The sequence below is a fragment of the Lagenorhynchus albirostris genome, chromosome X (genome assembly GCF_949774975.1).
Source record: "Lagenorhynchus albirostris chromosome X, mLagAlb1.1, whole genome shotgun sequence".
NCBI classification, from domain to species: Eukaryota; Metazoa; Chordata; class Mammalia; order Artiodactyla; family Delphinidae; genus Lagenorhynchus; species Lagenorhynchus albirostris.
Genome location: NC_083116.1, coordinates 70,842,488 through 70,856,730, shown reverse-complemented (window position 1 = coordinate 70,856,730; position 14,243 = coordinate 70,842,488). Strand labels below are relative to the sequence as shown.

General features: G+C 44.2%; 1 protein-coding gene and 1 long non-coding RNA gene across 2 annotated transcripts in view; both read left to right on the top strand.

Moving 5' to 3' along the window:
* LOC132513400 (uncharacterized) overlaps positions 1–14,243 on the top strand; it is a 127,640-nt gene that overhangs the window by 17,388 nt on the left and 96,009 nt on the right. The window lies entirely within an intron of this gene.
* On the top strand, positions 8,344–11,191 carry LOC132512918 (basic helix-loop-helix ARNT-like protein 1). The gene is given in 1 exon segment (XM_060136955.1): positions 8,344–11,191. A coding segment is annotated over 1 exon segment (1,881 nt). The 5' UTR covers positions 8,344–8,813; the 3' UTR covers positions 10,695–11,191.

Below are 14,243 nucleotides of genomic sequence, written 5' to 3'. Positions count from 1 at the left end.
TAAAGAATGATTTTGAGTAAGTGTCCAGCACCCTACTTGTATTTGCTCCCTAATCTTTACTTTGCATGAAGTAGGCACTATTTCCCCAGTCTTATAGATGAAGAAACCAAGGCACAAAGATGTTGTCACTTGTAAAGAAATGACCTAGTTAGTAAGTCATAGAGCCAGGATATGACCCCAGGGGAATTGATTCCTTAGCACCCACTCAACCACAGGACTATATTGAGTAGTGACACAAGCCTTTATCTCCATTTGATGCCCACTAATAAAAGCTGGGCCCAGGGCTTCCCTAGTGGTGCAGTGGTTGAGAGTCCACCTGCCGATGCAGGGGACACGGGTTCATGCCCCAGTCCAGGAAGATCCCACATGCCGCGGGGCGGCTGGGCCCATGAGCCATGGCCGCTGAGCCTGTGCATCCGGAGCCTGTGCTCCGCAAAGGGAGAGGCCACAACAGTGAGAGGCCCGCGTACCACAAAAAAAAAAAAAGTTGGGCCCAGAGGATGCTGAAAAGAATGAAAACCTGGTCCTGTCTAGAAGAGTTTACACTGTAGTTGGGGACAGCAGACATATGTATAAGAAGATAACCATAAAAGGTGCACCATGCCCTGGTGCCAAGGGACCTCAGAGAGTAGCCAGTGATAGCTTTGTCATGATGCCTGGCTTTGGATTGTGTCCTTGACAGGCACAAGGAGGGACAGAGGGAGCTGTATGAGCAAAGGCAATGAGGTAAGGCTATGGATAGCATTTGGGGGGGCTAGGGAAGGCACCTTTTCTCCTCTACCACATTGTAGGGAATCCGTGGGAAGCCCCTCAAACTCAGTGCCAAGGTCAGGGGGTGCCTAGTGCTACTGGGCTTCCTTCTGGGGATATCATGGAAGCAGACAGTGCAGAAGCATATAAACTCAGGATGTCACAGGGACAGGCCATAAGAAGACCATCCAGTCCAAACCTTTCATAGCCAGATGGGGAAACTGAGGCCCAGAAAGGTAAAAGGATCAACTGCAGCAAGCCAGCAGAAAACTGTGCTTGGCTTTGTCAGGCTGATATTTCTGCCATGCAGTGATGCATAACCATGCCTGGGCTGTTTACTGGAGACAGCATTCAGTAGCACCCAAGTCTACTCCTCTAGTACCTAGAAGTTGTTTTCACAACTTGCTTCCACTGGGAATTTGGGTTTAACAGATACACACTACTGTATATAAAATAGATAAACAACAAGAACGTACTGTATTCTTTCATTAGAGAAACGCAAATCAAAACTACAATGAGATATCATCTCACACCAGTCAGAATGGCCATCATCAAAAAATCTAGAAACAATAAATGCTGGGGAGGGTGTGGAGAAAAGGGAACACTCTTGCACTGCTGGTGGGAATGTGAATTGGTACAGCCACTATGGAGAACAGTATGGAGGTTCCTTAAAAAACTACAAATAGAACTACCATATGACCCAGCGATCCCACTATTGGGCATATACCCTGAGAAAACCAAAATTCAAAAAGAGTCATGTACCAAAATGTCCATTGCAGCTCTATTTACAATAGCCCGGAGATGGAAACAACCTAAGTGTCCATCATCAGATGAATGGATAAAGAAGATGTGGCACATATATACAATGGAATATTACACAGCCATAAAAAGAAATGAAATTGAGCTATTTGTAGTGAGGTGGATGGACCTAGAGTCTGTCATATAGACTGAAGTAAGTCAGAAAGAGAAAGACAAATACCATATGCTAACACATATATATGGAATCTAATAAAAGAAAAAAAAGGTCATGAAGAACCTAGGGGTAAGACAGGAATAAAGACACAGACCTACTAGAGAATGGACTTGAGGGTATGGGGAAGGGGAAGGGGAAGCTGTGACAAAGGAGAGAGTGGCATGGACATATATACACTACCAAACGTAAAATAGATTGCTAGTGGGAAACAGCCACATAGCACAGGGAGATCAACTGGGTGCTTTGTGACCACCTAGAGGGATGGGATAGGGAGGGTGGGAGGGAGGGAGACGCAAAAGGGAAGAGATATGGGAACATATGTATATGTATAACTGATTCATTTTGTTATAAAGCAGAAACTAACACACCATTGTAAAGCAATTATACTCCAATAAAGATGTAAAAAAAAAAGAACATACTGTATAGCACAGGGAACTATATTCAATATCTTGTAATAACCTATAATGGAAAAGAATCTGAAAAAGAATATATATATATATATATATATATATATCTGAATCACTTTGTTGTACACCTGAAACGTTGTAAATCAACTATACTTCGATTAAAAAAAAAACAAAGAAATTCACACTATTACCAAAAAACAAGAACTTGCTTTCAAGTTTTCTGCTTCATTTAATTTCCTGTACTGTCATAGATTAAGACTTGAATGTGAGACTTGGCAGACCTACCAGGGAGGCAACACAGGGCAAGTTGAGAGGAAAACAGGGCAGGGACCTAATGTGAGAGTCACCCTCTAGGACTCGTTGCAGTTCTTAATCTTTTTTCAGAATATTATTTTTAAATGCATTAGATAAAATAGATAGACTTACAAAGGAAAACAATTGTACTGAAATACAGTTATAAAATATTTTTTAAAATTGCGATATGGTAATATATGTGCTTCTTTGAACACATTTTAAATGACAAGATCTAACAGCAGGTCTCATAATTAATGTAATTTTGAATGAGTGTAAGTGAAATTTCAAGATTCCTGCAGCAACTGTAGCATGATATGCAAAGCTCTGTGATTTCTACTACTGATAAAGTCACGGATACTGCTCACACTTCTGTGGTATGTTGTCTACACTCATCATTTCAATTAGAGGGTAGTGGAAATAAAGAGGTAATTTTTTCACAGACCTCCTGAACTCTCTTCATGTAACTCTTGGGGGTCTGTGGACCCCAGGTTAAGAATCCATTCCCTGAGGCAAAGCGGATGCTGGAGAACCAACCCAGTGTGGGGTCTTAATCCTACTCTAGGAATTGACTTGGAGGAGAGACTTGACCACCTGGAAACTACATTCAAGTTTGCATGTGTATGTGAACACATACGTGGGTGGTTTTCATTAGTGCTACTCTCCAGACAGTTCTGGCTCTCCTTCTTCTGGGTACATGGCAGGACTGCACCTCCTCAGCCCCTTCTGGTTAGGTGTGGCCATGTGACTTGCTTGGGCCAGTGAAATATGTCACTCTCTGGCTCCAAAACCTCTTGTGGCTCTTCATCATACTCGGAATAGATTCCACATTCCTTACCATGAGCTGCAAGGCTATCTGTCCTGCCATCCTCTCTGACCTCGGCTCCCACCACTTTCACCCTGACCACCCTGGCCAGCTGCACTGGCCTCATTACTGTTCCTCACCGAACTCATTCATGCCTCAGGATCCTTGCGCTTGCTGTTCCTTCTGGCTGGAACACTCATCCTGCAAGTCTTAGTGTGACTGGCTCATTTTTGACCTTTAGAACTCACCTTCCCTGTTAACACCTTTTTTTGAATAACAGATTTATTGAGATATAATTCACATACCATATGATTCCCCCATTTAAAGTGTACAATTCAGTGACTTTCAGTATATTCACGGAGTTGTACAACCACCACCACAATCAATTTTAGAACATTTTCATTACCCCCCAAAGAAACCATTCTTCCCTTAGCTGTCACCTCCCAATTCCCTATCCCCGCCCGCCTCCAGCTCCTGGTAACCACTAATCTACTTTCTGTTTTTATAGATTTATCTATTCTGGACATTTCATATAAATGGAATCATACAACATGTGACCTTTTGTGTCTGGCTTCTATCACTTAGCTTGATGTTTTCAAGGCTCATCTGTGTCATAGCATGTATCCGTGCTTCATTCCTTTTTATGGCAGAACAATGCATTGTATGGCTATTGTATGGCTATACCACAGTTTGTTTATATACTCACGTTGAAGGACATTTGGGTTATTTCTATCTTTTCGTTATCATGAATAATGCTGCTGTGAATATTCATGTTCAAAATTTTGCATAAACACGTACTTTCATTTCTCTTGGGGATGAACCTAGGAGTGGAATTGCTGGGTCTTGTGGTAACTCTATGTTTAGCATTTGAAGGACCTGCCATACTGTTTTTCACAAAGGATACACCATTTTACATTTCCACCAGCAATGTACCAGGGTTCTAATTTCTGTACATCCTTGCTATTTCCCTACATCCAATTTCTCCACATCCTTGTTATTTTCCATGGTTATTTTTTATTGTAGCCATCCTAGTGGGTGTGATTGATATCTCATCATGGTTTTGATTTGCATTTCCCTAATGACTAATGATGTTGAGCACCTTTTCATGTGCTTAGTGGCCATTGTATAACTTTTTGGAGAAATGTCTATTCACGGCTTTTGCCCATTTTTGAATTGGGTTGTTTGTTATTTTGTTTTGGAGTTGTAGTTATCTCTTCTGGGTATTAATCCCTTATCTGACATATGATTTATAAATATTTTCTCCCATTCTGTGCGTTGCCTTTTAAATTTTCTTGATAGTGTCTGTTTATGCAAAATTGTTTTAAAAGTTTGGTGACATGCAATTTATCTATTTTTTCTTTAGTTGCTCATCCTTTTGATGTCACATATAAGAAATTATTGTCTAATCCAAAGGTATTCAGATTTACATTTATATTTCCTTCTAAGAGTTTTATAGATGGGCTCTTACATTTAGGTCTTTGATCCATTTTGAGTTAGTTTTTGTATATGGTGTGAGGAGGTAATTGTCCAATTTCATTCTTTTGCATGTGGATATCCAGTTGTCCCAGGATCTTTTGTTGAAGAGACTATTCTTTCCTCATTGAATGGCATTGGCACTCTTGTCAGAAACCAATTGACCGTAGATGTACAGGTGTATTTCTGGACTGTAAATTCTATTCCATTGATCTATGTGTGTGTCCTTATGCCAGTAACACACTTTTGATTACTATATCTTTGTAGTAAATTTTGAAATTGGGAAGTGTTATTCCTCCAGCTTTGTTTTTCATTTTCAAGATTGTTTTGGCTCTTCCAGGTCCCTTGGATTTCCACATTAATTTTAAGATCAGTTGGTCCATTTCTGCAAGACTGATTAATTTTTGCACAGCTCTTTACTATTTGTCAAGGATGTCCACATTCATTTACTCCCTCAACAAATATTGACTGAGCACCTGCCACATGCAAGGCACCATGTCAGGTGCTTGGGGACACCATGGTGAGCAAAGACAGCCATAGCCCTTGCCTTCAGGGCCCTAAGGATCTAGTGGAAGAGGCATACATTAATCAAATAATCACCAAAATAAATTGAAAGTGACTAACAGAAAGAATTGACCTAGTATCGGGAGAGCAAGGAAATCTTTCCTGGATAAATAAATGATTGGGAAGGTGCCTGGAGCTGGAGGGGGTTTGGGAAGAGTTTTCCAGGCAGCAAGAACACCGTGTCTGAAGGCTCTGTGGCAGGAGGGAGCATGGTGCGTTCAAGGAACTGTAAGGGAGTGAGGATGCTGAGGCACAAGGGAATAAGAGAAAGAGCAGCATTAGATGAGGGAGAGCTGCATGAAGATGACCAGTCCCACGGGATCTTGTGGGCTGTTTGGAAGAAGTCCTAAGATTTTATCCTGAGAACAACATGAAGCCACTGAAGCAGAGAAGTAACATGATCTGGTTTTGATTTCAAAATGCTCCCTCTGGATGCTGTGCAGAGGACGGACTGGAGGGGGTTGGGCAAAGAGCAGAGCCAGTGAGGGGGGTATTACTGTAGTCCGAGAGAGAAGTGATGGGGTTTGGCAGAGGGTGGCAATGGTGACTCTGGAGAGGAAGTGGACAGATTCACATGTGCAAAAGTAAATTAGGAGGTTTTAGAGACAGCATTCAGTTAGGGAGGCAACAGGATTTCTGGCCTAGGTGACAGTGTTGGGAGGGGTGGTCTGCATCAAGATAAAGAACACTGGAGCGTGGGCAGCTTCAGGGAAGGGGGGATCAGTGTTATTGAGTTTGAGGTCCCTTGCAGACATCATTGTTATTTGATCCTCACTCTAAATCATCCTTATGAGGAAAGTATAAAACTCTTGTCCTCATTTTGCAGATGAAGAAACTGAGTACCAGGGAAGTTATCATGGCTTGCCCGATGCTGGGCAGCCAGTAAGTGGCAAAGCCAGATCAGAATCCCATTACTCTAAGAACAACCCGCTGCTCTTTCTTTTCTCTGACTTTAGAGCTGACTCAGTAGAAAGGTCCGTCCCAAATATTTTCAAATAATCAGAGAAAATCAATGCTACGACTTCTCCCCCGACCGCCCCCACCACCACACCACGTGTTTCCCAAACCTCAAAGCCTACACTCCCAAGGAATCCTTGGCCTCCTTTCTACAAACTTTCATCTCCACAAGCCCCCTCCAGGAGCGTTTAGAACTCCCAAGTTCCTGATTCCTTGACTCCGATTTGCTGTCCATGTACAGAGAGCTGTACTGCCTCATTTACCAGTGACAGTCATCCTGTCCAGAAGACTTCCTGCTTCTCTGCTTTCTTATACTGGTCCCAGAGGTGTCCAGTGGACTCTGTGGTTGTAGATAAGGGTCCTCTGTCAGTTGTCAATATATGGAAAGCTGAAATGCTGAGATATTGAGCCAGAAATTAAATGACCAGAAAATTAGCAATGATGACAAGTCAAGGTGTACTCAATTTTTTTGTCATGTCAAGTAGAGGAGTGTGAGAAGAAGGAATTGAACAAGTGGCAGGAATTGGGGTGGAATGAGAAACTAGGAGAAAAGAAAATAAATACGTACATAAATTCAAGGAGTAGGAGGAAGACAAAATAAAGTGGTTAAAGGCATAGGTTGTGGAGGAGACATCCTAGTTTCAAATCAGGGCTCTGACATTTACTAGCTGCATGATCATAGGCAAGTTACTTAATGTCTCTAAGTGGAGATAAAATAGTCCTAACTTTATGGGGTTTGTGTAAGGATTATGGAGAGAGCATGCCTGTGATGTACTTGCCACAGTGCCTGGCATGTGAAAAGCACTAGATAACTGTCAGCCGTTATTTTGATGGTACAAGCCTTTCCTCATTTCTCCCGCCTCTGCTTCCCCCAGCTGCTCCCAGGCAGGTTCACTGTGGCCAACTTGGTTCACCATACCAGCCCCTGAGCCAGTCCTGGGTGATGCAGGGAATATCCCATCAGCTTCAGCAGATCCAGGAGCTGGAGAACCTGTAACAACAACTGGGGTCCTGCATTGGTCCTTGGGCATTCTTGCTGCCAATTTGTTGTAAGATCGGGTACCTCCAAGAGTGGCCCTTGGAGATCCATGTTGCCTCTAAGTTGTTTCCTCTTCCCCTCCTCTCCTTCCCCCAACCCTGCCACCCCTACCATGTTGATTCCTACTCCCAAATTCTGCGCAGTCACCCTACTTTGTACTCCAGTCCTGGCCCACCAGCCCACCCCAACTGGACCAAGGTCCTGTCCTCTATCCTGGTCTAGGTACAGATTGCCTGACTGCTGAGCAATCTGCCTGCTTGACTTACTTCATCCATGTGATGCCCCTGCCTGAGGTATATGTAACCAAGTCTGTTCATGGTACCCTCTGAGCATTGTGCCCACTCAGCCAGCTCCCCTGTCCTTCGAGGACAATTATTGAGAGAACCTTTGGGGTCCCAGATTTCTTTAGGAATCAGATGAAGCCATAATGCTTTCCCCAGAAATATACATGACTTCAATGTATCAGTCAGGATAGGCTAAGTTATGATGAAGTAACAGACAGTATAAAATCCTCACTTATGGGAACTATGCAAGGTGGATCCAGGGGAGAGGGCTCTGTTCATCATAGTCACAGTGATCCAGGCTGGTGGAGGTTCCATTTTGGCTTTTTGTTTATTTTGGCCACGCCGCACGGCTTGCGGAATCTTAGTTCCCAAACCGGGTATTGAACCCTTGCCCTTGGCAGTGAAAGCACAGAGTTCTAACTACTGGACCGCCAGGGAATTATCTGGAAGTTCCATTTTGAATACGTGCCTCCATAATTGCTGTGACAGGAAAAAGGGGCATAAGATGTGATTTATATTTTTAAAAGATTCCCCTAAGTGCTGTGTAGAGAATGGACCGTGGGGAAGCAAGGGTGGAAACAGAGAGACCATTGAGGAGGCTTGGTCTGGGTCAGAGGTGATAGTGACTTGACCCACACTGATGGAAGTAAAGGTTGGGAGAAGTGGAGGGATTTGAGGTATATTTTGGAGTAAAGCAGACAAGATTTTCTGATGGATTGGATGTGGAAAGTAAGGAGTATAAGAGAGTCAAGGATGACTGCTAGGGACGGAGGTGCCTGTTTACCCGCCCCGGACTCACCGCCACCGCCGCCGCGGGATCCGAGTGGGGGCGCGGGTGCGGGCGCTCCCGGCGAGCCACGGTGGTGCTGGCTAGAGTGCATGCTTTTGGACCCAAGCTTAACTTTTCAAATGTGGAATGCTAGGCCTTCATTGGTTTCTGGAAGAAGTTGACTGCCTGAAAGGAAGCGACAAAACATGAAAATTGCTTTGAGGTGACCAACAAGTCCAGTGGCCTCTTGCTTCTCCCAAGGTGGATCTGGGGTTTAAGAACCGTAACTTCAGGTGAGGAAACTCGGGCCCAGAGAGTGGGAGTGACAGCCCCAGTCACGTCACTTGGAGCTGGACCCCGACAGCGGGCAGTGCACGGCCACCTTCAACTGGGTTTGCAGTTGGAGTCCCTTGCAAGAGCCACCCTGGTCGTCCTCCACCTTAGAAGAGCACGTAGAAATAAACGTGCCTCTGTGCCTCCTTGTACCTATTCCAGACTCCAATGGCCGAACAGAGAATGGACATTTCTTCAACTATCAGCGACTTCATGTCCCCAGGTGCCACCGACCTCCTCTCCAGCCCCCTGGGCACCGGTGGCATGGATTGCAACCGGAAACGCAAGGGCAGCTCCACGGACTACCAAGAAAGCATGGACACAGACAAAGACGACCCTCATGGAAGGTTAGAATACACAGAGCACCAAGGAAGGATCAAAAATGCAAGGGAAGCTCACAGCCAGATTGAAAAGAGGCGTCGGGATAAAATGAACAGTTTTATTGATGAACTGGCTTCTTTGGTACCAACGTGCAACGCGATGTCCAGGAAATTAGATAAACTTACCGTGCTGAGGATGGCTGTTCAGCACATGAAAACATTACGAGGTGCCACCAATCCATACACAGAAGCAAACTACAAACCGACTTTTCTCTCAGATGATGAATTGAAACACCTTATTCTCAGGGCAGCAGATGGATTTTTGTTTGTCGTAGGATGTGACCGAGGGAAGATCCTCTTTGTGTCAGAGTCTGTCTTCAAGATCCTCAACTACAGCCAGAATGATCTGATTGGTCAGAGTTTATTTGACTACCTGCATCCTAAAGATATCGCCAAAGTCAAGGAGCAGCTCTCCTCCTCTGACACTGCACCCCGGGAGCGGCTCATAGATGCAAAAACTGGACTTCCAGTTAAAACAGATATAACCCCTGGGCCATCTCGATTATGTTCTGGAGCACGGCGTTCTTTCTTCTGTAGGATGAAGTGTAACAGGCCTTCCGTAAAGGTTGAAGACAAGGATTTCCCCTCCACCTGCTCAAAGAAAAAAGCAGATCGAAAAAGCTTCTGCACAATCCACAGCACAGGCTATTTGAAAAGTTGGCCGCCCACAAAAATGGGGCTGGATGAAGACAACGAACCAGACAACGAGGGGTGTAATCTCAGCTGCCTGGTCGCCATCGGATGACTGCACTCTCACATGGTTCCACAACCGGCGAATGGGGAAATCAGGGTGAAATCTATGGAATATGTCTCTCGGCATGCAATAGATGGGAAGTTTGTTTTTGTAGACCAGAGGGCAACAGCTATTTTGGCATATTTACCACAAGAACTTCTAGGCACCTCATGTTATGAATATTTTCACCAAGATGACATAGGACATCTCGCAGAATGTCATAGGCAAGTTTTACAGACAAGAGAAAAGATTACGACTAATTGCTATAAGTTTAAAATCAAAGATGGTTCTTTCATCACACTACGGAGTCGGTGGTTCAGTTTCATGAACCCTTGGACCAAGGAAGTAGAATACATTGTCTCCACCAACACCGTTGTTTTAGCCAACGTCCTGGAAGGCGGGGACCCAAGCTTCCCTCAGCCCACAGCATCCCCCCGCAGCATGGACAGCACGCTGCCCTCTGGAGAAGGTGGCCCAAAGAGGACCCACCCCACTGTTCCAGGGATTCCAGGGGGAGCCAGGGCTGGGGCAGGAAAAATAGGTCGAATGATTGCTGAGGAAATCATGGAAATCCACAGGATAAGAGGGTCATCGCCTTCCAGCTGTGGCTCCAGCCCACTGAACATCACAAGTACACCTCCCCCTGATGCCTCTTCTCCAGGAGGCAAGAAGATTTTAAATGGAGGGACTCCAGACATTCCTTCCAGTGGCCTACTACCAGGGCAGGCTCAGGAGAACCCAGGTTATCCATATTCTGATAGCTCTTCTATTCTTGGTGAGAACCCTCACATAGGCATAGATATGATAGACAATGATCAAGGCTCAAGCAGTCCCAGTAATGATGAAGCAGCAATGGCTGTCATAATGAGCCTCTTGGAAGCAGATGCTGGGCTCGGTGGTCCTGTTGACTTTAGCGACTTGCCATGGCCGCTGTAAACACTACATGTTGCTTTGGCGACAGCTACAGTATCAAAGTGCATTTCTGATGGAGTTATACAGTCTGTGAAGCTTACCGGATAAGGAGAGAACAGCTTTTATGTACTGTCTTCATAAAAGCCATCTCAGAGCCATTGATACAAGTCAATCTTACTATGTGTAACTTCAGACAAAGTGGAACTAAGCCTGCTCCAGTGTTTCCTCATCATTGATGATTATTGGGCTAGCTGTGGATAGCTTGCATTAATTGTATATTTTGGATTCTGTTTGTGTTGAATTTTTTAATCAATCATTGTGCACAGAAGCATCATTGGTAGCTTTTATATGCAGATGGTCATTTCAGATGTATGGTGTTTTTACACTACAAAGAAGTTCCCCACGTGGATATTTCTTATACTAATTGTATCATAAAACCGTTTATTCTTCCTTGTAAGAATCCTTTACTATAAATATGGGTTAAAGTATAATGTATTAGTTAAATATTTTTAATAAATGTTTCCCTTGTTCTATAAAAAAAAAAAAGGATGACTGCTAGGTTTTTGGCTTGAACATGTGGGTAGATAGATGGTGTCCATTCTTAACTGACATTGAACCTCAGAATCCTTGAGTTTGTCAAGACATACCTCATGATAACTGAGAGGAGCCTTAGCTTGGAGTTCTTTTAGGGTGCACCTCCAGCTGTTTTGTAAAGATTTAACTGGCAGGACCGGTTTTGTTTTTCAGGAGAGCTCTTTGGTAATGGACACACATGCCTACACACACATGCACACCCACATATTCATAAACACACACACATCCTAACCACGCACACCACTGAGGCATCTCTTTCTGGACCTCCTATATCAGTAGTCCTGGGGGTCCTTTAGGGTCTCTAACATGTCCTTGCCAATATTTTCTTTTCTGATAGGGATGAACGTTTTGCTAATGGTTTTTAATTAGAAAACAAAAACAATAGCAGCACCCTCTCGGGGCCTCCTCCTGTTTTGCTTCTTGGAAGAGGTCAGCAGCAATGAGTGGCCTTAGTGGTTGGAAGGACCTTTTACCCTGTCAAAATGGTTTCCAGCCTTGGGAAATGTGAAAACCTGTACTGGTTGCACATTTATTAAACCAAATGTTCGTAATCCAAAGTAGCAATCTGTGGCTAAGGATAATTGCTATCTAAGTGCACATCCTGTCACCTGGGTAGCTTATTAGAGGGGGAGGGAGGGGTGGAAAACTGAAAATAAAAAGAATGAGTCTTGGCCACTGACCAGTTGGTTCTGGGCAGAGTCGGTTCAGACTGAGGATCACTTCACAGCTCAGTGTTTCCAGGGCCTGAGGGTGGGAGTTTGCATCAGTGATGCAAATGGGTACTGATGGACTCAATGCAGATGCTGGTTGCCCAAAATTTTCTGGGAAAATTTTCTGGTTGTATTCCAAGATCATCACACTTGTGGTAAGGTATTTCACCCTCAATTTATCAGTTTAATAATATAACAAACATGCCAAGAACCCACCACTCAAATAATGATTTAGAACATTGCTAATAACATATTACCAATATGCTAAGTATTTTTTGTGGTCATTTTGATAAATAACTGTCTTTCTTTTCAGTCCTGTTGTTGTGGTTTCCCTTCCCTGATAATGACAAACCCCAAAGGGAAGATTTAGGTTATGTATCAGTCAGAATGAGCTAGGTTGTGCTGCAGTAACAGACAACGCAGGATCTTAGTGGCTCCTAACAACAGAGGCCAATTCCATGCTCTTGCTACACATCTATGATGAAATGTTTCAGCCTGGAAGTGACATATTTTACTTCTGTGCCATTGGGCAGAACTCATCATATGGACCTACCATAATGGGCTAAAAGTGCTATCTTACCTTGTACCCCAAAGGCAAAGAACTGGGAATATTTGGAGAGCAGCACTAGTGACCATCACAGCCCACTTGCCCACTGTGATATAACATGACATGACTTGCTTCTATCTGAGAAAGTTCTGGAAGAAAGGGATTGCATGAGCAGGCTTAAGGAAGCCCACCTGAGTTTCAGCTATCCCTGTTTCCTTTTACATGATAATTTTAAGGCAACCTGCTCCATTCTGCACCATTTCCCAGCCAGAGCACCTTTCTCCTTGGAAGTTCCCATTCTTTTCTACCCGTTTCCTTCTGTCTGTGTTCCATGGGCTCAAAGCCTAACAGGGCATTTGACCATGAAGTCTGACTGGCATCTCACATGAGGTCTCTTCTCCTCCCATGCATGATTCCTCAGATAATCAAGGCACTGCAGCTGCCTCCTCTGGACTGACACGAGTTGCCAGTGGTGGGACTGGATTTTGTGCAGAGTGGGACAGGGAGGAGACATAGGCTGCGTGAGTCATCATTGTTATTTCCTTTGCATTCCCATCGATCTCACAAGGCTATTAAAAGAATCAGTAACTAAGACATAGCTAGACTCTAGTTCTAAAAGCCAAAGGATAAATGAAATTCGTAATGCAAAGCAAGTCCAGGAAATGGAGTGAAGGGAGGACACTGGCTCTTGGCCCTACTTCTGGGAAGGAAGATCTGGCCTGATAGCCCAGGAAACACGTCTTTGGCCTTTGAGCACAGGATCTATGTCAGGCAGCTGGCCCCGGGTCTCAGCCTCCTAAGGGTGATTCTGCACACCACTGAGTGTGGCCTGGAGAAAGGAGAGGGAAGAGAGAGATCGGGCATGGCTTATGTATGCATGGCATTCACCAAACTGTGCTAAGCTTAGGTGGGGTACAGAAGTGAGCAAGACAATGTCCTGGTCTCACAGAATTTACAGTCTAGTAGGAGAAGAAAATAATTAGGGCACTAGAAGTGCTCTGACAAGGATGAGTATAAGGTAATAAAGGAATGGCACCTGAGCTAGACTTTGGGAGTCAAGGTAAGCTTCCTAGAGGAGCAGTCACTCAGCTGAACAGAGAACTGAAGGGTAAGTAGATGTGAGCCAGGTGAAGGCACATGGAAGGAAGGAAGTTTGGAAGTAGAGGGGAGTGGGAAGATCCGAGCTTAGAGACACAGGCAGAGGGTAGATCATGAAGGACCATGGATGCTATGTGGATGTTATTATCCCGAGGGCAGTGGGGAGCTATGGAACGGTTTGCCATTTGGGTCAGACTTGCCTTTCAGAAACCTTACTGTGGAACCAGCATGGAAGATGGATTGGGAAGAGATGACACTGGAAGCTGGGAGTCCAGGTGAGAAATCATAGTGACCTGGTTAAGATAGTTGTCATGGAACTGGAGAGAGATGGATGGATCTGAGGCACATTTAGAAGGTAGGCAGATTATCTGAATAAACAGATATGGACAGTAAAGGGAAGTCAGGACAACTGGATAGCAGTGATAAGAGTATAGTGTGATGGTTAAGAGCAATGGCTCTGCCACCGATTAGCTGTGTGACCTTGGACAAGTTCCTTAACCTCTCTGTCCTTCAGTTTCCTTACCTGTAAAATGAGGATATTAATATTACCTTCCTTATAATGATTAAGTGAAATAGTGCATAAAATGCTTTGAAGTATGTCTGGAGCATAAAAATGTTCAGTAA